Genomic DNA, 20,688 nt, shown 5'->3' with positions numbered 1-20,688 from the left:
GCGGCTGCTTCTTCTTCGCTTTAAACTTATGCTAGTATTGGAAAATGCCGCGCATACTAATCAACGGCAGCGCCACCAGCTAGTGTTGGTCAATCTCCCAAAGGGTAGTTTTATTTTTCGTGTCAATTGTTTAGAGAAATTTGGCAAAAGTTAATAGAGTTAAAGTTTAAAAGAATAAAGAGTACCCTTGAACACTGCCAGTCATGTCCCTGTTAAATAATGACGACAGCATTCCCAACATGGACGAGGATCCACAGGGTAAGTGAAATCTGAAGGGAGTGGGTGGAGTCCCAAGTGATGATGTTATCAATTGCTAATCCGCCCAAAAACGCAGTGGTCATTCCGGACGACGAGCCACCGGCGACGGGACGAATGCCTAGTGGAAGGTCCATGGACTCGTTGCGCTCCTCGTTCACCAACCGGAGTTCCACGCCAGATTCATCGCACAATTCGCTGGAGGCCATGGAAATGGCACAGGACGATCGGGAGGAGAAGGCACGCCTCATCACGCAGGTCCTGGAGCTCCAGAACACCCTGGACGACCTGTCGCAACGCGTCGATTCCGTCAAAGAGGAAAATCTCAAGCTGCGTTCCGAGAACCAGGTGCTCGGCCAGTACATAGAGAACCTGATGTCAGCCTCATCGGTATTCCAGTCCACCAGTCCCAGTGCGGCCAAAAAGAAGTAATCTTCTGTGACCATCGATCCACCGGTACTGGAAACCAAAAACCTTCTCAAATATGCCTTCTCGTTCACGCTAGAGCTATATATGTATATTTTAATCTGTAACACTCGAAATTAAGCTATTGCAATGTTATTTCAGTTGCCCAATCGTCGAATTTGTATTTGTTTAGGCTTAAGCTTATGGCGCGCTATGTATTTTATACATAAAAGTAATTAATTTATATAGATAATTAATAAATCAATATTACCCCATCGCAATTGAAGAATTTGAAAAGGGAAACGGGCTGGCAACACTGCTAAGCCAGCTGCAGTTAAAGGTCGTTTAACAAAATAGCCGTGATCAAATTGCATAACTTACAACATAGTGCCATTTTTTTTAAATTCTGAAATGATTTATTTGCATAAGTATTAGCATTAATAAAAAAAACACCTGTGTACAATTTATTTTAAAATTTTGAGCTGCCACCTACGCAACAGCCTGGCAGCCCTGGTCGGCCAGCTGTTCGTCGTGGTCGTGCAACAACAAATTGAGCAGTGAATTTTCGTATTCGGAAAACGTAGAAAGCGTGTATAAGTTGTAGTCTCTGCTCGGAATTAATCGAAAACAGTCCCAAGCCACAGGAAAAACAAGAAAACCGATCGTGCTTACACCAGAACAACTTAACGTGGAATAAAAGTGATTGCGAAATACGCTGCAAGGTGTGTGTGTGTGATTTGGTGCTCTGTGTGTGTGGGGAAAAACAAAACATTTACGTTGTGGTTTCTGCTTTTAACGATATTTGTTTGAGTGGGAAATTCCAATTTTAGTGCCCATTAATGGAACGCAAACATTTATCTGGCCTTCCTTTGTATTTGGAGTCTCTTCCCCTCCCGCTCGCTCCTGTGGAAAAAGCAACAACAAAGTGCACACAGCGGCCAGTGTTGTGAAACAATCCCCACACACACACACGCACATGCGTTGCATTTATTGTTTTTTAATATGCACTTTATTTTGAATGCCGCCCACCAACGCCCCGCCAACCACCACTCGCCACCCGCTTCGCCCACGCATTTGCGTCAACAGAGAAGGCCAGACGTCATAATCACATCACTTGGAAGCGCGGCAGTCGTCGACATTTTATGGCGGAAGCAGCAGTGTCAATCTGCGATTGAAGGACAGCTCTAAAGGAACACCCAGATCCCCGCCAGCAACGGCAGACAGCAACATGTTTTGACCTCCCACTCGGCACAGCTGGAGCGCCCGCTGCTCTTTTCTGTTCTCCCTGGTCACCTAGTCACCCGTTCTCGACGCATCACCCCATCAGCCCTTCATAGCAGGCACAAGATCCACAAACACGGCCAACCATGTCCTTCTCCGACTTCGACGCCATCTACGAGGATGAGCAGCTGGACGAGCTGGAGCACTTCCAGGACCAAACGGTGGCGCCGGTCCAGGAGCCCATCATCATACGCGGCGCGGGCAACATGACGGTGTAAGTGGAACTATGTACGGCGTGATAAGCGCGAAAACAGATAGCTAGAGTAGTTAAGAGTGTAGCCTCATTCAAAAAGACAATACCATTATCAGCTCTTTACACATGTCAATGGTGGATCACACAACTGCGGGCAAACTAATAGCGGAAGAGCCATAGTAATATGCAGTGAAAGAATAAATGAAGGATAGAATGCTATAGAGATCGTATAGATTACTTCCATGCTCTTAACAGGCTCTTTGTATATATTTACAAGTGTGGGCCAAGAAACCATTAAATTAACAATGCATTGAATAATTTTTCTTGCCTACAAAATGGAAAATTATGCAGATACAGAAAAAAGACGAATTAGTGATTCGACCATAGGTGTATGCTATTAGCATTGATTGCTACAACTGCTTCGTGGACCTATTTAAAAAGTAGTTCAAGGTTACCGCCACCTAATTTCCATCTAGGCCCTGCACTTTGCTATCGATATCGCTTGACCCAATTTATGGGTGAAGGCGGCTTTGCTGCCCAGCAGTCAATTACAGGAAGGTTGCATAAGAGATGAGTCAGGGCAAATAGTGCATTACCACACCAATTCTAACTTTCTCACTTGCACACTTGCAGGTTCGGGCTGAGCAACCGCTTCAACGCGGAGTTTCCCTGCGGTCTGCTGTCGCGAGTGGCTCCCGAGGAGTTCAAGGCGACGGTGGGCCGGATCAACGGAGTGCTGAAGAAATCCCTGCCCGTCAACGTCAAATGGCTCTTCTGCGGCTGCGTCTGCTGTTGCTGCACGCTCGGTTGTTCCCTCTGGCCTGTCATCTGTCTCAGCAAACGCGTAAGCCTAAGATAAATCTGGAAAATCTGTTACGATCCTAGCTTAAATCCTTTCCTTTTGCAGACACAACTCACACTGGACAAGCTGTTCGAATGGGAGAATAATCATCTATATCATAAGCTGGGCCTGCACTGGCGACTGCATAAGCAACAATGTGATTCCAATTCCATGATGGAGTATGTTATTTTAATTGAATTTATACCCAAAACGCCCATCTACCGGCCCGACTAAGTGCCGGGATAGGAGGAGGGGCGTGGGCACGGTATCGCGGGGTCGTAATGGTAATTGTAAAATAAACACTAGCTGCTAACACTTTGCTTTAGGCGTTTACGGATCGTGCTAATCAGCAGAGAGTAGTAGAAGTACACTAATCCATAGGACAGGCAGGCATAGCACACAAAACGGGCATTTCCTAATTTGGTGCACTCGCAGATTGTCATTTTAAGCTAGTATTATTTGATTATTTGTTTGGTTAATAACAAATTTTTGCAAGAACTTTAGGCGGTAAGATTGATTTTTCGTAACTGTAGGGCGCTCTACTTTTCCCGATTTCGTTAGTTGTAAATTTTTATTTGTTTCCCAAACTAATGCAATACTATTTAATAAATTTCTTGGTAGGAAATTTAAATGTATTTGTGTGTTTTTTTTTAACTGCATTCATATCAAATTGTACCACATGAATTTTTTTGAACTAATGATTACAAGCCCATTTCCGATTCCCGATCAAATTCACACTTCTTCTGTTAGTGTACAAGGTACATATATATTTTGATATATATCATATGGTTACCTAAGTATTTTGTGGTTTCAATAACTTTACAGCACTTTGGGGCATAGACGGTCGATGAACAATAAATACATTTTAATTTACTTTAGGTTTCATTTATGTATTAATGCTTAAATATAATCAAGTCTTTTAACAATGCGCGGGTCTGGCTCTAGGAATATATATATATTTAGTATATATAGCTTAAGGAATGCGATTGGAATGAATCGGTATTAACAATGGTGTTTGTCTTTTTGGGGTAATACTTGGAGATGTGTTGGAAAGTTGGGAAAATGCCATCTACTGCTCTCCGCTAATGATTTCCACATTGTTGGAGCCCTCGGACATGGCCAGAGTGGACATTTCCAGGTCGCTGTCATTGGCCATGTTCTCTTCATCGTCGTCACCATCGTCATCCTCTTCCTCATCGTGGTCGTAATCATCTTCATTGTCTTCATCTTCTGGCTCTCCCATAGTTTCCTGCACATCGTCATCAGCATCCCCTTCTCCATCTTCATTATCCTCCTCGCTTTCCGGAGTTTGAAGCTCGGTTTCTGGCTCGAACGGCAGCTGAGTTTCGGGAATGACATCGTCCTTATCCTCGCGTTCCATTTTAGCTGCCTCTGAAACTCCACTGACCAGCTCGTTGGCGGTTCTTAACAACGCATCTGTTTGTCTGCGCAGCGTCCGCATCACGAACGAGTCCTGCTTCATCTGGAACTCGTGCTCCCGCCGTGCGATCTCCTTTTGCTGCAAAAAGAAGTCCTGCAACATCTCCTTCTGTGCCACGCGCATGGCAGAAGCCAGTTGGCTGAGTTCTTTGGCCAATAGCTCGTCCTGACGCTTCCTGCGCTGCTTGGTGTCCTCCTCGCTGGACTTCTTTTTGCTTTCCTCACCAATCGCAGGGTGAGATCGGATGTCTTTCGGAACTGAACCGTACATATTGCTGCTGCGCTGCAGTTTTACCGGCACGGGCATCCCCATCACCGGACTTTGGCCCAGTCGACGCTTTCGTGGCTGGAGCTGTTGGTGCTGCAGCGGTGTCAACTGGTGGGAAGACATCATCTGAGCCTGTCTGCTGGTGGAAGCACCCGCCTGTTGCCCAGCCATCGGATACTTCGGTGGCGGTCCGCGTCCCATGAGACCGGTCATTGTGGACGGCGACTGCGGTGGACTGGACCCGGACTGATCGATGTCGGGAATCATCCGCTCCGGACGCAGCGAGTAGCCCGTATCCCTCATTGGCACTGTCTTCATGCGCATTCCTGTCGGCTGAACACTTATATCCCTGGGCACACGCAGCCCGGATTGACTGCTATTCGGGTTCTGCTTCCTGGGTAGCATTAACTTGCTGTGTGGGTGGACAAAATTGATGCTGCTAGTGCTCGGGAGCGGCACGGATCGGCTTGTCTGGCCCGGACTGGATAGCTGCTGTCCCATCTTGGTGAGCGTCGGTGGCGGGCGGTCGATCTGCAGAATGCCGTGGGTGGGTCGTCGCACCTCGTCCTTGGCAAAGGAGGCCACACGCAGGGGAGGCGGTGCCACCGGCGTGGATGAGTAGACGCTCTCATCGTCGGTTTCATCCAGAGTTACAGGTGGCGGCGAGGGCGAGGCTGGCGCAGTGGGCGGCGGTGTGTTGGTGGTGTCCATGCCCAGATCCATGTCGGGTTCATGTTTAACGGACACTATAAACGGCGTGTGGGGCACATCCTCTTGGTCGCCGTTGTCGGCATGGGAACTTCCAGCCTCGTAGTCGAAGGACTCCATATCGGGCTCGGACACCATATCATGCTTTTCGGTCGTTTCATAGCCTGCAAAACATTGAAAGGTTCGTCATCAATAATCCCTTTTTTATTTCCTTAGTTATGGGAATCTCAACAATCATTCATTTTGACACTCCCACTCACCTATATCAATTGGCTCGGGTTTAATGGGTCCCAGCCGGAAGCCGAATATGGGATGCTCCACACCGAGAATATCCTCCTTGTTATCCTCGGCCGCCGTTTTGGAACTGTCCATCGAATTTCCACATTCACTAAGGCTGCCGTTGACGTTGCTGCTGGTGCCGCCCTGATTAGAATCGCTTAGCATTCGACAGAGTACGCGGTAAACCTCCTCCGGCACCACCTTGGGCACTCCCGTACCATGACGCGTTGTTGTGTTGTACGTGGACTTGAGGAACTTCCACTTTGTCCAGATCTGAATGCTGGACTTCTTTACGTAGCCTTTGCTGCGCATCACTTCCTCAATCTGCCGGAAGACCTGCTCGCTCTTCATGTTGCGGTCATTTAGCTGCTCCAGGGCGTTCAGGTTCTGCATAATGCTCAGCATCTCCAGCATTTCGGCCCGGCTCCACAGGTTGCGTTCCGGCCGAGAGCTAAAGCTGAGGGAGTCGCTCTTGACGGAACTGCCGGCAGAGTAGGGTGGCGACATGTGGGCCTTAATGCGCATGGGCATCAGCAGTCCGTCGACATCGTCCACCACGCCGTTGCCCGTGGAGGCCGTTTGCAGGAGGTGGTTGATGTCCTGGCCGCTCGGATTGCTCTGGATGTGACCTTGGCTCTGACGCATATTGTGCTCCACTTTGCTCAGCAGCCGCATCTTCGTGTGAGCGGCCACCGTCGTCGGCGGAGAGGAGGAGCTGCTGGTCGCTCCTGCAGCTCCGTGGCTGCCAGACGACGAGGAGCTATCCAAATAGCGTGGCATTAACATGGATGTGGCTCTCAGGGTTCACCCTTTAATCAAGTTCCAAAATCGCCGAAGCTGTGGGAAAATATGTGAACAAATATTTCAATATTAGTTTTAAAAATTGGTTTTTGAAAACTTGAAAACGAAATATCGATTTGACACCTGTCGTAACCAGTTTTGAAAAACTTGAAAATGCAGGTTACCGACTTTGAACACTTTGTCAATCAATTGGAATGTTAGAGCACAATCTATGTAGTACAACATGGCAAAATCAGGCAAATATATAGTTGGCCTAGAAATTACTATAACTTTTTTGTTTTACCAATCGAAATTTATTTTTGTGTACTCTAAAAGTATGCTACGATTCATTTCCAAACTCACATCTATGATGTTACATAAATGACAGATATTATGAACAGATGATTCACTGCAGGAAAACTTGATTCGGATTTTTATTTTTCAATCAGCAAATCGGCTTCCGTTTGATATGTACATATACTCCAACCCACCCGAAATTCACTTGGCAGATGGTTAAAAAAAATGCTGGCTATCTGCCAGCGAAAAAATCCAGTTTGGACTTTTTGTGTCAAAAGTCAAGCAGTCGTGGATTCGGTTATCTTTCGGTTTTCGGCTTTCGTCTTCAGAATCCACCACCAACTCGATATTTACTGGCATATACACATTTGTTTGTGTGAAGTTGCCGTGTTTCCAACTGTTTAACACATTCCGAAACCAAACCAAACCGAAATCGAAACCCATCAAAGGTGGCAGCTCACCGACACGCTCACCGTAGCCAAATAAATGCACGAAAAGAGCTTACAAATCTAAAGCGAGGAAACTTATTGTATGTACATATATATAATTTTTATCGATTTTGATTATTTCAAAACGAATAATGGCTGCAAAAAGCGAACGTAAAAAACGAACTCTCCCACACACAGATACACTGCGACAAAGTGGCAAGAGGAACACACTCAATAACAGAACATTTTCGAGATAGTGATTTCCAAATGCAAGTAAACAAGATAGCGTCGAATACCGTATACAGCGTAGAAATACAAATTTTAAGAAGCGATTACGCATCGTACAATTCGGAGGATGATACGCCAGTACAAAACAACGAATATGAATGAAAGCGTGGAAGTTTCATATAAAGATTCATAGTGGCGAGTTGGAACTAGAATCGAATCTCAAATTTTGAGTATTTTTCCAGCGACAACGACTCAAGATTCGCACAGTGGTCGGGGGTAGTTCGAAAACTTGCTTTCAGAATGATATATCACTTGATGTGAAAGGCAGATTCCTTCTTAGCAGCCCCAATTAACCAAATAATTCCGAACTTGCACACTAAGTACAGAATTCCGAGGCGGAAATGTAATTGCCAACTTAATTTAAATCGCCTGCAGAGCACTGTATTGAAAAAGATACGATAATAAGCAGATAGATGTAGCGAGGGGTGGTGTGCGGGCTTGCGAGAGCCACTGAGAGAAACTAATTCTTTTTCTCTCGCTCTCTTGCCTCAGCTCGGCTCACCCACACACGGACGGAGGGAGCTCACGAATTTACGCTTGTTATGTGCAGTTGAGAATTTTCAAGAAAAAGGAACAGAACGTAACTTTCCTCCATAGTGAATAACATCCATTGACAAGTGATGTTTTGTATGGCATTTGCGCTATTAGCGGTTAATGGCAACGGTTGATAACTTAATGCACATGCCTGCCAATAAGTTTCAAATAATTCGACTTGAACTATTTATTTCCCAAGCGGAGCAACACCTTGCACACCAACACACGCACGTACACGCTCACCACACACACACTTACCAGCGAAGAGAGCGGCGAGAGAGTGGAATATGCGAGCCGTTTTCAAGCGTCAAAACTGAGGCAAACCGTCGCCGTTAACGACGATTTCAATACTAATTTTTAAAACTCGAAAAAGCGACGAACGGGCCTACAAAAACCCAACTATATACACGGCCACCTGCGCTTGTGTGCGTGTGCGCTACGACGTTATATATTCGTGTTCGTACTTGTATTCGTATTCGTATTCGGAAGGTACAAATAATGGTTATGGTCGCTAGTTGTTTTTGAGATTGCGAGAGATTGCCGGAGAGACAGTTGCCTATTATTTTTTATTTTGCCTTTTCTTCTTTCGCTGCCATTTACGTTTTTATTCCGCTCTTTTTTTAAGAACGGGGTTATTTCGGGGAATATATAAATTTATGGGTTCGCGCACACACACACACACACGCACACACTGCATATAAAAACTGCAAAAAAGCTACAGTTTTAATGTACATATGTATGTATGTAGTATACACATGTTGAAATCGAGTATAATGATTTTTCAAGTTCTGTTTTCCGCTCGTCCACTGCCATTCACCGTGAAATGAAGAAGACACGAGCGGAAAGTTTCAGACTATCTCTAATCTACAGATCCAATAATGCAGATTAAGTTATTGAGTGCTCAGTTTGAAGGTTCGAAACTTTCGGGCTAAGTGAATTTGGATACAACTTTAACCAGTTCGACAACTGAGCTTAGAAACCTATTTTTTGTTTTGTTGCCTTTCAGAGTATTGAGATTAATTCAATAGAATTAAAATAGTAAGTAAAATTCAGCATATTTCCTATACCCTTTTGAAGTTCCTGTGGGAGATTACTTTTGGTGCGCACTGTAGTCTGAGCAAAGTGAACGCAGATAATCGCTCTCGACTGTAATAACTTGCTTTTTTTGTGTAATAGCCAAGATATCAAATTTCCGTGGGCCTTTTATGTATCATATTTCAGGTTCTCGTCGACGGGGGCCTACTGTAAATCGGATTCTCAATATGAAACCGAACTTCTGTCAAGCTGTGTGGTAAATAATGTTTTCGTGAATCCTTGTTACAGGTGAGAAACTACCCCTTTGCGAAATAGGAAGTTCTTATTATACAATATGTGTACACGAGTATATAAACGACCTGCTGAATACTTGTTCAAAAAAATCCCATTCAGCCGAGCTTCCTTGAAGTTTTCGGGGTGGCAGATGCTGAGAATGCGAATAGGTTGTATCTCGTATCGTATCTGAAAGCCATGTGCTTAAGTCGAAACTAGATTTACAAGTATTGGGCGGGTCGAAAAGATGGGTTGCGGGGAAGCTGGAGTTTTTCGAACTCGGAGCGGTGCCAGAACAGGAAACTTGAACTCGAGTGCAACCTCTATGGATGAGCAGCAGCGGCGCTGGGAAAATGCGGAAAACCTCTTTTTTGCTTTAATTACGCATTGCACCAGTTCTAAGAAAATCCAAACGGTTTATCTAATTTCATGTAAATATGTAAATAAATAATACGCGGGCAACCTTGCAAGCAACGAATCGAAGAGCGCAAACACATGCATTTTCTTATCATATCAAACTTTGAATTAAAACATACATACATATGTACATAGTTCAGTTTGATGGAACAAATTTGTAGAAAGCACTCACTTGCAAAAATAAAGAGCCGATTGCAAATTACACTTCTTAAATGTTTTTTTTTTGTTTAGCGGAAAAACGTTGGTTGCCAAGAAGACTTTTAAACTTACATATGTACATATGTATGTACGTATTGCAAATTTCTGCTATCGAATTTATTATATCGGCCTTGTCAAACAGTTGCTCGCTTTTTATGAGACACAACCTTTTTATACTGAAATCTTCTTTTTTAAAAAAGATTGCTTTAATAACATCTAAGTTGTGAATATATAAATATATTTTGAATACCGTCAATAAAAGTTCGTACCTGAATCCTGTACCAAAACGTCGTACCAGAATTATGTACCAAAATTACCGTATCCCATCCACGTACCCACTACCATGTACTCTGTACCTAGTGAACCGTACCGGTCATCTTACGAAATGAAAGCAAAAATGTTAAATACCGAGTCTCGTGACGGAAGACTTGATGCCTGTATAATTGATAAATAGTTTTAATTAAATATATCATATTAATTAGAAACTTAATTTCTAATCAATAACGGTTGGGCGTTTCAAGTTTTTTGATAACGAAGACTTATCGATTGTTCAAGTTTTTTTTTGATAACGAAGACTTATCGATTATCGTGAATTATCGCAGCGCTGCGGCCGGTGTTGTGGAGCCCTGGTTGGGGTAAGACGAAAGTTCTGCGCCCCTCGCGAAAATTGAGTTTGGGCATGTCGGAGTCTCCGGGAAAACGGCCGAAAATCGGACCCAGCGATTGCCTGTCCTACCTGCAGGTGAATTGGGTACATCACGGGAACTAAGCTCTAACAGATTGTGTGCTTTCCAGGGCCTGGGAGATGTCCGCCCGGAGGATGCCGCACTGCAGCTGGCCCAACGAATCCAGACGGAGGAGGATGAGGCTTCGCAGGCGGACACGTGCAGCGGTGCCAACCAAGCCGCCCTGAATATCAGCTTCCGGGTGTACTACCACATAGTGCACAAGTATGAGCTGCGGGACTCGCACTTCGAGGATCTATTCCAGCGGTTGACCAGCGAGCAACCCACTGCCTTCCTGATGCTGCAATCCATTCTGCTAACCGACCACTGGAAGCGTCTGGATGCTGCGCTGCTGGAGGAAAAATGCACCACTGCCATAATTGAGGCTCTGCAGCGGAACAATCCCAGCCTGATGGCCGTGCTCAAGGCCACAAACTTGCTGGTAAAGAAGTTCCCCAAGCTGCAACTCCTTCCGCTGAAGCTGGAGCACTTCTATCACTGCCTGCAACGCCAGACGCAAACGGGATCCCGGGAGGAAACGCTGACGCTCTACAACCACTGCTGCAAACAGCCGGAAAGGGCTTTCTCCTACTTTCGCTTGATTGTGGAGTTCTGGCCGTGGACGAATCGCAACAAGTACTACCTGCTGAGCGGTGCTCTCAACTCGCATTCCCTGCCTGATCTCTTGGCGGCCACTAATCAAAGCGAAGAGGAGTTCTTGAATGGCCTGAGGCTCAGCCTGAGCTATAAGGGACTTCGGGCAGCCAGTCAATATCCCGTGAAAAGCTTGAGCAACCAACGCTCCCCGGCACTACTTGCCGCCAGTGTGGAGCTGCTGCTCAACGGAAGTGTGGCCGAGATACAGAACTTTCATTCACAGTGGTTCCTGCGCATCCAACAGCGGGAGGAGTTGTTTGAACTGCTGCAAGCAAATCCTCAGATTGTGGAGTTTCTGGCGTCCGAGGAGGTAAGGTCGCCGGGCGATCAATTGCGTCTGATTCTGATCTTTAGCATGTTCGCCAAGGAGATATATGCCACCTCTAAGCTGCACTTCTTCAAGATCAGCACTGAACTGTTGACCAATTGCAGCCAGATGGAGACGGAGGCGCAGCTATTAATATTTCGTTTCCTGGTTGATAATCTGGGAAACTTTGCCGTCGAGGACTGCCTGGATTTCTTTCACAGCTTTGTAGAGCGACATCGCTGCCTGGAGAGCTCAGAGTTCCGGAACACGATGCTGGGTAAGATGCCCACGATTATCAACCACACGGCCAAGCACTTTCATAAGGTGCTCAAGGCGGACAGCGGAGTGGGTGGCCATGCATTGGCTCAGAATATCAAGCGATTCTTCTCACATCTTCAGCAACTGATTGAGCGGGACATCCACAGCGAGGTTTATCAACCCAAGATCTTTGCCCTCAAGTTGCTGGAAATTCTGAATCGGTCCCTGTATGCAGAACAAGTCGCCAAAAATGCAAAAATGTGCAGTCCCCAGCAGAATCAGCAAATGGGAATATTTCTCCTGGAGCACGGGGTATTTCGACCAAAGGAAATGGCGCATCAGCTCTTCGATACCCTCAACAATCCACAAGGTTTCGATGATGCTTTGGACCTGACTGTGTCTCTGCTCATTCAGATGGGCCATGTGGACTGTGAAAAGTGTGTGGAGCGCTGCTTCGAGCTGTGCCACACATCTGATATGGATGAATGCTCCTTGGTTTCCCTCTACGCACAATTGGCGGTTACAAAAGATCAGGCTGGAATAAAGATATTTGATGGATGTCTGAAGCAGCTTACCGGCCAATTAGATCCGTTCTTCGAAGATCCTTTGCAGACTGCCAAGAGTGGAGGACATCTCTTTGGTTATCTTTGCGCATTGGACGAGGTGGTCAAGGCTGGCTTGGCAGTGGAGACGCCTCTGGAGGACTTGTTGCCATTGCTAGAGAGAATTCTTGGCGGCATTCTCAAGTTCCTCAATGTGGCCAACGCCCGGCGACAGGAAGAGGCAGCCACTGCAGCCAGTTTCCAGGACATGGACGAGAGTCTCCAGCTGCTGGTTAGCGAAAGCGCCTTCAAGTCCGATGGCGAGGAAGAAGCTTGTCGGAAGTACTTACTCATGAGCTTCTGGTTAACTTTGAAGGTGGGTATTTATAAATACTAACCTTTAATAAACTAATCAATCCTATTACCGTTTGTAGGGCTGTTGCGATCTGGCCACCAGCATTGGGTGTTCCCAACTGCAAATCTCTGCCAGTACAGCAAACACCGAGGCTTTGCGTCGATGCCTCAACATCAATGTGTCTGTTTTGACGCTTTGCCGGCACAAAGGAGCCATAGAGGCGGCCGGCTTGAGCATTGGCAGACTTACCCGTGCCATCACCAGTAGCTTGGAGAGCAGCGATTCGGGTTTCCAAATGCTGCACGATTGTCTCGAGCGGGAGCTACTGACGGAAAGCCGTCAGGTGAGCACTACGCGACGTGGTGCCGGCTTCGCCATAATGTTCCTCCACGTGCTGAAGAACGACAATCCACGACAGCGGCTGCTGCTCCATCGCGCTGTGCAGCAAATTCTTAAGAGGCTAAATGAAAACCGATCCGCGGAGAGAGTTTCCCTTGATAGCAAGCACGATCGCTGGGAGGCATTGGTCCTGCATTACCTTTGCGTTCTCGTGCGCGACACAGAACTGAGGCCAGCTATGAGCAAGTACTACAATGAGATTCTGCTGGTGGCCATGGAGCACATCACCAACCCCGAATGGACCATTTCGAATGCGGCACTCCAACTTTTCGGCGCCAATCTGGGCAAGCTGGTGGGACAGCGCCAGGCCACCGAGTTTGACACGCGTCCCGCTTGGGAACCCAGTGAGCTGGACTACGACGAATTGGGCTGCTTGCTGCCCAAGGCTTGCGAGCACATGCTGAGGTGCTGTGATCGCCAAGAGGTCACGTCCTCCATAATACTCTTTCTGGCCTTCCTGTCCAAGGTCGAGCACTTGCGTACATCGGGCGGCAAGCAGCCGAATCCACTGCTGATTCGGTTCCGCCGACTCAGTTGGCGCTTGTTGCGGCACAAATGTGATCAGGTCCGCCAGCTGGCGGCCACCTGTTTTGTGCGGTCGCACGAATTCCGCTGCGATCTGCCGGCGGCGCTGCTGGCCAGCGCCAAGTTGGCCGCGAATCTGGAGGAGGAGAACTTCTACGAGGGACTGATTTACACCCTGACTTCGGGCGTGCTGAAACTCAAGCACGAAGCACGTCATGTGTGGAGCGCGGGGCGTCTGGAGGGATTCCTTGAAGAGCTGCTCACAGCGCTGGATGTCACGGAGCGAGTTCGTCGCTTCAAGCCGTACACGCGGAACGTGTTGCTGGAACTGCTTAGACAGCTCGGTAGTACGGATAAGGCGGCTCTCGTCGATTCCCTTGGTTAACATTAGCAAATCTAGTTTTATCTAATCTTACATTAAGCCAAAAGTTATATTTCCTTGTCAACGCTTTTACAACTATTCAAATGACGCATTTAATGTTTGTACGCAGTAAACGTAACGAAAGTATCTACCAAACAGGGATTTCTAAAATAACGAATGAGAAAATTGAACTAACCGCGCGATCAGCTGAAACCCTCGCCCGACTCCTGTTCCATGGCCTGCAGTTCCTGCTTTTCCAGAGCCTCCTGCGCCATTTGCTGCAAGGTGCGACTGAGGATGTTGCGCAGGATGTGCGGCTTGCAGTGCTCCTCCAGCCAGGGGATAATGCCGGTGGTCAGTTGCTTAAAGTTCTCCATGGGTATGTGCTGAAATGTCTCGAACATTTCCTCCATGATGGCCTGGAACTACGGAGAGGAAATGATTCTAGAGAATTGTATAGAGCAAGGGTGTCCATATTTACCACTTGAAACTTGGACTCATCGGTGAGGCGTGCCTCCTCCGGCCCTGGATTCGCCTGCTGATGTTGCAGCATGTTCTCGTATCCGTTTTTAATGATCCGCAACGCTGTAACCTCCTTTTGAAGCGCCGATCCCTCGTCCTCCTGCTTGAGCTTCTGCTGGTTAAGGTAGCCGATATACTCAATGGACTTCTGCAGGATCAGGGCCTTGCTGAGCTTGTAGCCGGAGGAGTCGTTGGGCTGGCAGCGCGGCACCAACTCCTGCAGGCTGTCGTAGCCCTTCTTGATGGCGTCCCGCCGCTTCTGCTCCGCCTGGGTGTGCGCCTCCCTTCTCCGCTCCTTGTAACTTAGCGTGGAATTGGTGGCCGTGGAATGGCGCGCATCGCCGCTATCATCGTCGTCGTCTGTGATACAGAATAGCAACATGAGACGCAGACACAGTACAATGTAATAAAATGCTGCTGATAGCGAGTAATTCAATGCCAGTGCTTTATCAGCTGCCCCCCGCCCCCCACTCTCTTCGCCCACGTAACCGATCTTGACCAGCGTTCGCCCACCTGTATTGTGCGCCGAGGAGTTCGGAGTGTGAGTGCTGCCCGCACTGCTGCAGCGCGAGTAGTGCTTGTTGCTGTGGTCCTGGTCGTGCTCCATGCCGAAAACGTCTTCCTTGGTGGACAACGCGTTGTTATTATCGCTCATCGTCAACTGCGACGTTTTGGAATTCCCAAAACAAAAACACCAGCGATAGTGTGACCGTCGTGGGGTATCGAGAAATGCCGCAGCTATCTATCAGCCTTAGCGTTGTGCGATAGTTTTACAACTAGTATTTTTATAAGATCTTTATGGACTAATGCTATAAAAGGCTTTAAGAGGAAGTTGAGGTATCATTTCTACGCAGTACGCTTATGATTATTTTTATTTAGTGATATGATATTCTCGACTTTAACAAAATGTACAGTCTTTATTTATTGACATTATGTTAATTTATTGATATGCCACACATTAATTACTACGCTTTTATCATCATAAAATACATAGTATTTATAAGCGGTAATTTTATTAATTTGTGTGGTATAGTGTAAGTGATGGTCAATCAGAGAACGATAGTTGTATCGATATTTCGGCCACCTCTGCCGGTCCGGATGATGACTTTTGCGTTTTTTTCTTGTTGAACTTTGCCGTCGTGTCGCTTTCTTCGGGGTTATTGCTTAAATTAAGCGGGTTTTTGGGCTATAATTTGTGATCGGCGGACGCACAAGAAATCAATCATGGGCCTGTTGTACGCGCTGCGTGTGAGGATCATGAACTTCATGATTTTCTTCCTCATCATCATCCTGATGCCCGGTCTGCCGCCGCGCACCACCTTCCCCTTCAAGGACTATTCGTAAGTTCAGCCCGTTTCTATTGACGTAATGCACGCCCTAATCCTTGGAGAAATCACCCATCCGTACAGTGTGACCCCGCCCAAAGACCTGAAGGGCGCTCTGGAACCGAACTTTCACCTGGAGGGAGCAGAGCGACTGCTGGAGGGGCGGGTCTACGGCCCGGAGTGCCTGATAGCCCGCAACAACGAGATCTACACCGGCATTCACGGCGGCGAAGTCATAAAGCTAACCTCCAACCATGTCACGCATGTCACCAAGATCGGCCAGCCCTGCGGTGGGTACTTTTAGGGCCATTAAAGGGAATACATTTCATAATACTAATCCCCCTTGCAGAGGATATCTACGAGGAGTCCAGGTGCGGTCGTCCTTTGGGACTGTCCTTTGATACGCAGGGCAACAACCTCATCATCGCCGACGCCTACTACGGCCTGTGGCAGGTGGACTTGGGCACCAATAAGAAGACTCTGCTGGTCTCCCCCGCCCAGGAACTTGCCGGCAAGTCCATCAACCGCCCTGCCAAGATTTTCAACGGCGTAACCGTGAGCAAACAGGGCGACATTTACTGGACGGACTCCTCGTCGGACTTCACCATCGAAGACCTCGTCTTTGCCAGCTTTGCTAACCCCTCCGGCCGGTGAGTTCATCGCATATTTTAGCGTAACTGTCTAATAATGCTAGTTTTCAAAGTGATAGCTGTTCGGAGTAGGGCTACAGTATGGCCTCTTTAGATGGAATTTGTGTATACAAGAAGTTCTTTATATAGTTCATTATTATTTAAGTGTGCCCAATTTTAGATTATTAAAAACGTTGGTAGCGGACTAGAGGGATTGACCTAATTACTCTCAATTAAGACTCCACGCTTGCTTGGGTTAGCTAAATTCTTATAATTAAGGGAAAAGTTACACATGTATGACTGTAAGACGAACGCAAACCGGTTTCTTGATCGGGTCCACTGGTTACTCTAACGGCCTGTGCTTTCTTTTATCTTTCAGTCTCTTCAAATACAACCGCTCGAAGAATGTTAGCGAGGTGCTGCTGGACGAACTGGTCTTCGCCAACGGATTGGCCCTCAGTCCCAACGAGGACTTCATCGTGGTAGCCGAGACGGGAGCGCTGCGTCTGACCAAGTATTACCTAAAGGGAGCGAAGGCCGGTCAGAGCGAGGTGTTCGTCGACGGACTGCCCGGTTTGCCCGATAACCTGACGCCCGACGCCGAGGGCATCTGGGTGCCGTTGGTCCAGAGCGCGGATAGCGAGCATCCCAGCGGCTTCACCCTGTTCACTCGCTTCCCCAGCGTGCGTCTGTTCCTGGCCCGCATACTGGCTTTGTTCGAGCTGCCCTTCCGTTACCTAAACAGCGTGTATCCGAACAAGTTCTCGCAGCGATTCGTTCACTTCGTGGGCCACATGGAGAGCATCACTGTGCTGGCGCCCAAGCGCAGCACTGTCGTGCGTGTGGACTGGAACGGCAACATTGTGGGCTCCCTGCATGGCTTTGACAAGTCGGCCGCCACGGTTTCACACGTCCTGGAGTTCCAGGACTTTTTGTTCCTGGGCTCCCCCACCAATCAGTACCTAGCGCGCGTGAAGTCGCCAAAGGCCAAGCAGCCCACGCTGAAGGTGCGCAATGTTCGCGTCGAGGGCGAAGGTTTGGAGGCGTCCATTGGTGTGCCACCTAGCACAGCCACTCCTAAACCCAAGGCGGCTACCAGCACCACCACTCCAAAACCCACGACAACTACAACAACCACGCCGAAGCCCACTACCACAACGACAACGACAACGACGCCAAAACCCACTACCACAACGACAACCAAGAAACCAACGACCACCACCACGACTACCAAGCCTAAGCCAACCACTACGAAGCCGCCAACTAAGCCATCTACGACTACAACAACCACCACTACTCCTAAGCCAACTACTACTACTACTCCAACGCCCTCTAAACCGAAAGTCAAACGCACAGTGCCTGAGAAACCCGCGCCCGTAGAGGAGGAGATCCCCTCGGACACACAGCCACCTAAGAAGGAGAAGCTCAAGGTCATCAACAAGCAAGGCGTCAATGTGGAGCTCTAAGATCGCAGACGCACCAGCTTCCTCCTCATTTCATCGGGGATATTCCCAGGCGCGAGATTAGTTTCTTCACGTAGTCAAAGCCTATTCTGATTATTATCTTTTCCCTCCAACATCTCAACCAATTTTGGGGAATATTCAAAGGTTTCTTATTTACTCAGGCCAGTCAGGCCAGTTAATTTTAGTCGAAATGTAGCTAAATTCAGACTAGCCGAGGGCCCAGCTCAGATGATCCTCGATGGGCAACGCTTTATATGTTTTAGGCTAACATATAATTCTGTTTTGCTTAGGCACTATAAACATTCCATTCCTCTTTGCAACCGAAAGTGCATTCCATGTAGCTAAGTTAAAAGTAAACAATGCCCCCAAATTGTTGAAATCGAGCAACTATTGATTTTGTACTGATTTTTCTTATTTTCATTAAAAATAAAGGTATTTTGTAAAAATAGACGTAAGCCTAATGAGGTTGGTTGTCTTAGACTAGCATTAAATTAAGATTAGCCGATAGCTGCCACTAGTTTGTGGACACCGATTGACTGATCTTGGCGCGTCCAGCCGGCTCCTTGGGATCCGTCCAGGCCCAATCGGCATAGTGGACGCAGCGACCCAGTTCCTCGGAGTACAGCTGCGACTGCGGGCAGCGCTGGAGACGAGCCCGTGTGCCCTGCTTATCGCACACCCAGTAGGCCGTGGGATCCCAGTAGTTCCGGAACATGCGGTTCACCTCATCCAGACCCTGGCAGCTGGGTTCGCCATTGTGCTCATGCGGCCGGCGCTTCTGAATGGGCAGATGTGCTGATGCGGTCGGCATTTTCTTCAATTGATTTGGTTTCGGACAAAGTTCTGAAATCAAAACCGGAACTGGGCATTAGTCCACGATGTCAAGGCATGATCACGGCATAAATTTACAATAATTCTTGGCAAGGCATTTGCCCCACATATTTTATTCTCCCTTTCCTCTTACCTTGTGCTATTTCTTGGTTGTTAGTTATTTTTAACGGCTAGCCTGTTGCTCGCTGTTGCCGAGTTATTTCACTTCTGATTTGTCATTCCGAATCATATCCCGCTTAAATAGCATTCCGCCGGACGACGTCGACGCCGCCGTCCGCCGCTTGGGCATAGATAGCGTTGGAAGTGTCTGGTTCGAGGGCCGATTCCCAATCGGATTCCTCCGCTTTCGTTGTCGGGCAACGAGCACTTTTTATCTATGCATGAGGCCCGCGAATTTGCGCGGTGCGCGGAAAACTCAGTCGCCTTGATCTTGAGGCACTTCAAAGGGTGGGTGGGGTGCTCCTCTTGGTGGCCAAGACCGCCTGGCCACCCAGTGCCCGGTCGTGTGTCACGTGTAGTCGTCGTGGTTGGGGGAATACGCCCAGCGCAGACTGCCGTAAATTTCGCACAAAAACGAGCGCAAACATATTTGGAGAAAAAATTAGGTAACACGTTCTCAGGTTGAAACCGCTTAGTGCAGTGAGAAAAATAAGTGTAGCCAGACTGTACGTAATTTTTAAATTGCATATTTTTGCATGCAGTATAAGCAGCGTTTTTAACATGCTTGCTGAAGTAAAATCGTTATCAGGTTCACTAATTTATGAAATAAAGGAAATTCCTATTTAAAATTGGGCTGCCGGGTTATTGCTCTGCGTGCACAAGTTTCCTGTCTAATCGCCAAGGGTTGAGGTCAAAGTGCCGCCAGTGTCTTCTGAGGAATGACGCCATCGGAAAGTGTCAACAAATGCATATAGTTGGCACACACTAGAAACGGCTGTCAATAAACCCCAGCAAACCAGTAGTTGGAGGTTTTAGCGGCCAGATCACGCATCCGCCATGTGGTTCGCATGACGAGCCCCCCTATTGTAGGCGCTAGTCAGTAACTTTCCCCTCGGCTGGAGTCCGTGTGTCACCTGTTCGCGTTAAATTGCCAGCGACACCTTATCGCCCAACTACATAGGTAATCAGCTAAAAGCCAGACGTTTCTTACTCCGGTTTCGTGGGCGTACGGCCCACTAATTGATTGGCGAACGTTATTCACGTGATCACTCGGTGGCTGAATTTCTTTGGCTTGGGCCATCCAAACTGGAAATAGTCGGCTGCCTGGCGATTGTGCGCGCACGTGGGCAGCTGGTGGTCAAAGTTGCCGGGGCCTCCGGTGTCTCCGGAGCACGAGCTTCCAGGCCGGTCTGGCGATCGAGACGTGCTCGATGTGAGGTATGTTCGAGTTTGTCTAATAAAAAATCACGATCGAGTGGGGGATCGTCAGTGGACTTGGGGGGGAATATCTGCCGCATGACTCTGAAATGCCATGAAACGGTGAACGTGTTATCTCGCAAGCCTGAGGAGGGAAGTATTTTATAATCGTTATCAAATTATAAAGAAATTTAAAATACCACCTCCATAAACTATTTATAGACCTCTACTAGTTTGCTGATTAGATCAATGAAAAGTTTCACTTTCTTTCTAACTACAAAGCCACACGGACTTTGTTCGTCGATGGAATTGAAAGAGATATTTCACAATTCCCTTTCATATTTTCTAAAAATGCCAGCTGATAATCTCACCCAAAACACACTTCCAACTGGAATAATTTCAGTTTGTCACGAGCAATATTAAAAAAGTCTCAGTAAAAACAAATGTATTTATGCAAGTACGTCACTGAACTCGAAGGGGAATATTCCATACAAAATTTCGGCTAGACACAGT

At 47.4% G+C, this 20,688-nt stretch overlaps 7 protein-coding genes across 8 annotated transcripts; 4 read left to right on the top strand and 3 right to left on the bottom strand.

The window, feature by feature from the left end:
• The first annotated feature begins 34 nt into the window (after nucleotides 1–34).
• LOC6554607 (short coiled-coil protein B) lies at nucleotides 35–941 on the top strand. Its single transcript, XM_001981523.3, has 2 exons — nucleotides 35–258; nucleotides 335–941. The coding sequence occupies exons 1-2, from the start codon at nucleotides 204–206 to the stop codon at nucleotides 685–687; spliced, it is 408 nt and encodes a 135-aa protein (XP_001981559.1). The 5' UTR covers nucleotides 35–203; the 3' UTR covers nucleotides 688–941.
• Nucleotides 942–1,135: 194 nt separating this feature from the next.
• Nucleotides 1,136–3,409, top strand: LOC6554606 (cysteine-rich hydrophobic domain-containing protein 2). Its single transcript, XM_001981522.3, has 4 exons — nucleotides 1,136–1,382; nucleotides 1,747–2,155; nucleotides 2,768–2,978; nucleotides 3,042–3,409. The coding sequence occupies exons 2-4, from the start codon at nucleotides 2,028–2,030 to the stop codon at nucleotides 3,207–3,209; spliced, it is 507 nt and encodes a 168-aa protein (XP_001981558.1). The 5' UTR covers nucleotides 1,136–1,382; nucleotides 1,747–2,027; the 3' UTR covers nucleotides 3,210–3,409.
• A 304-nt stretch (nucleotides 3,410–3,713) lies between these two features.
• LOC6554605 lies at nucleotides 3,714–8,372 on the bottom strand. Of its 2 annotated transcripts, none has more exons than XM_015153742.2 (3): nucleotides 8,256–8,372; nucleotides 5,652–6,507; nucleotides 3,714–5,555 (listed from the first exon to the last, which is right to left on the bottom strand). In XM_015153742.2, the coding sequence occupies exons 2-3, from the start codon at nucleotides 6,454–6,456 to the stop codon at nucleotides 4,045–4,047; spliced, it is 2,316 nt and encodes a 771-aa protein (XP_015009228.1). In that variant the 5' UTR covers nucleotides 6,457–6,507; nucleotides 8,256–8,372; the 3' UTR covers nucleotides 3,714–4,044. The 2 variants fall into 2 exon arrangements, with proteins under 2 accessions (XP_015009228.1, XP_001981557.1); XM_001981521.3 differs by lacking the exon at nucleotides 8,256–8,372 and adding an exon at nucleotides 7,521–7,644.
• A 2,155-nt stretch (nucleotides 8,373–10,527) lies between these two features.
• LOC6554604 lies at nucleotides 10,528–14,205 on the top strand. Its single transcript, XM_001981520.3, has 3 exons — nucleotides 10,528–10,662; nucleotides 10,716–12,785; nucleotides 12,844–14,205. The coding sequence occupies exons 1-3, from the start codon at nucleotides 10,600–10,602 to the stop codon at nucleotides 14,071–14,073; spliced, it is 3,363 nt and encodes a 1,120-aa protein (XP_001981556.1). The 5' UTR covers nucleotides 10,528–10,599; the 3' UTR covers nucleotides 14,074–14,205.
• On the bottom strand, nucleotides 14,147–15,324 carry LOC6554603 (max-like protein X). The gene is made up of 3 exons (XM_001981519.3): nucleotides 15,085–15,324; nucleotides 14,531–14,931; nucleotides 14,147–14,474 (listed from the first exon to the last, which is right to left on the bottom strand). The coding sequence occupies exons 1-3, from the start codon at nucleotides 15,224–15,226 to the stop codon at nucleotides 14,253–14,255; spliced, it is 765 nt and encodes a 254-aa protein (XP_001981555.1). The 5' UTR covers nucleotides 15,227–15,324; the 3' UTR covers nucleotides 14,147–14,252.
• Nucleotides 15,325–15,606: 282 nt separating this feature from the next.
• Nucleotides 15,607–18,314, top strand: LOC6554602 (adipocyte plasma membrane-associated protein). The gene is made up of 4 exons (XM_001981518.3): nucleotides 15,607–15,911; nucleotides 15,981–16,186; nucleotides 16,246–16,546; nucleotides 16,905–18,314. Exons 1-4 carry the CDS (start codon nucleotides 15,796–15,798, stop codon nucleotides 17,989–17,991), a joined length of 1,710 nt encoding a protein of 569 aa, XP_001981554.1. The 5' UTR covers nucleotides 15,607–15,795; the 3' UTR covers nucleotides 17,992–18,314.
• Nucleotides 18,315–18,378: 64 nt separating this feature from the next.
• LOC6554638 lies at nucleotides 18,379–19,040 on the bottom strand. Its single transcript, XM_001981517.3, has 2 exons — nucleotides 18,953–19,040; nucleotides 18,379–18,831 (listed from the first exon to the last, which is right to left on the bottom strand). Exon 2 carries the CDS (start codon nucleotides 18,797–18,799, stop codon nucleotides 18,503–18,505), a length of 297 nt encoding a protein of 98 aa, XP_001981553.1. The 5' UTR covers nucleotides 18,800–18,831; nucleotides 18,953–19,040; the 3' UTR covers nucleotides 18,379–18,502.
• Between the last annotated feature and the right edge of the window lie 1,648 nt (nucleotides 19,041–20,688).

This window comes from Drosophila erecta, unplaced genomic scaffold (assembly GCF_003286155.1).
Source record: "Drosophila erecta strain 14021-0224.00,06,07 unplaced genomic scaffold, DereRS2 tig00000000-arrow-pilon, whole genome shotgun sequence".
In the NCBI taxonomy this organism is placed as follows: Eukaryota; Metazoa; Arthropoda; class Insecta; order Diptera; family Drosophilidae; genus Drosophila; species Drosophila erecta.
This window is presented reverse-complemented; position numbering and strand designations above follow the sequence as displayed.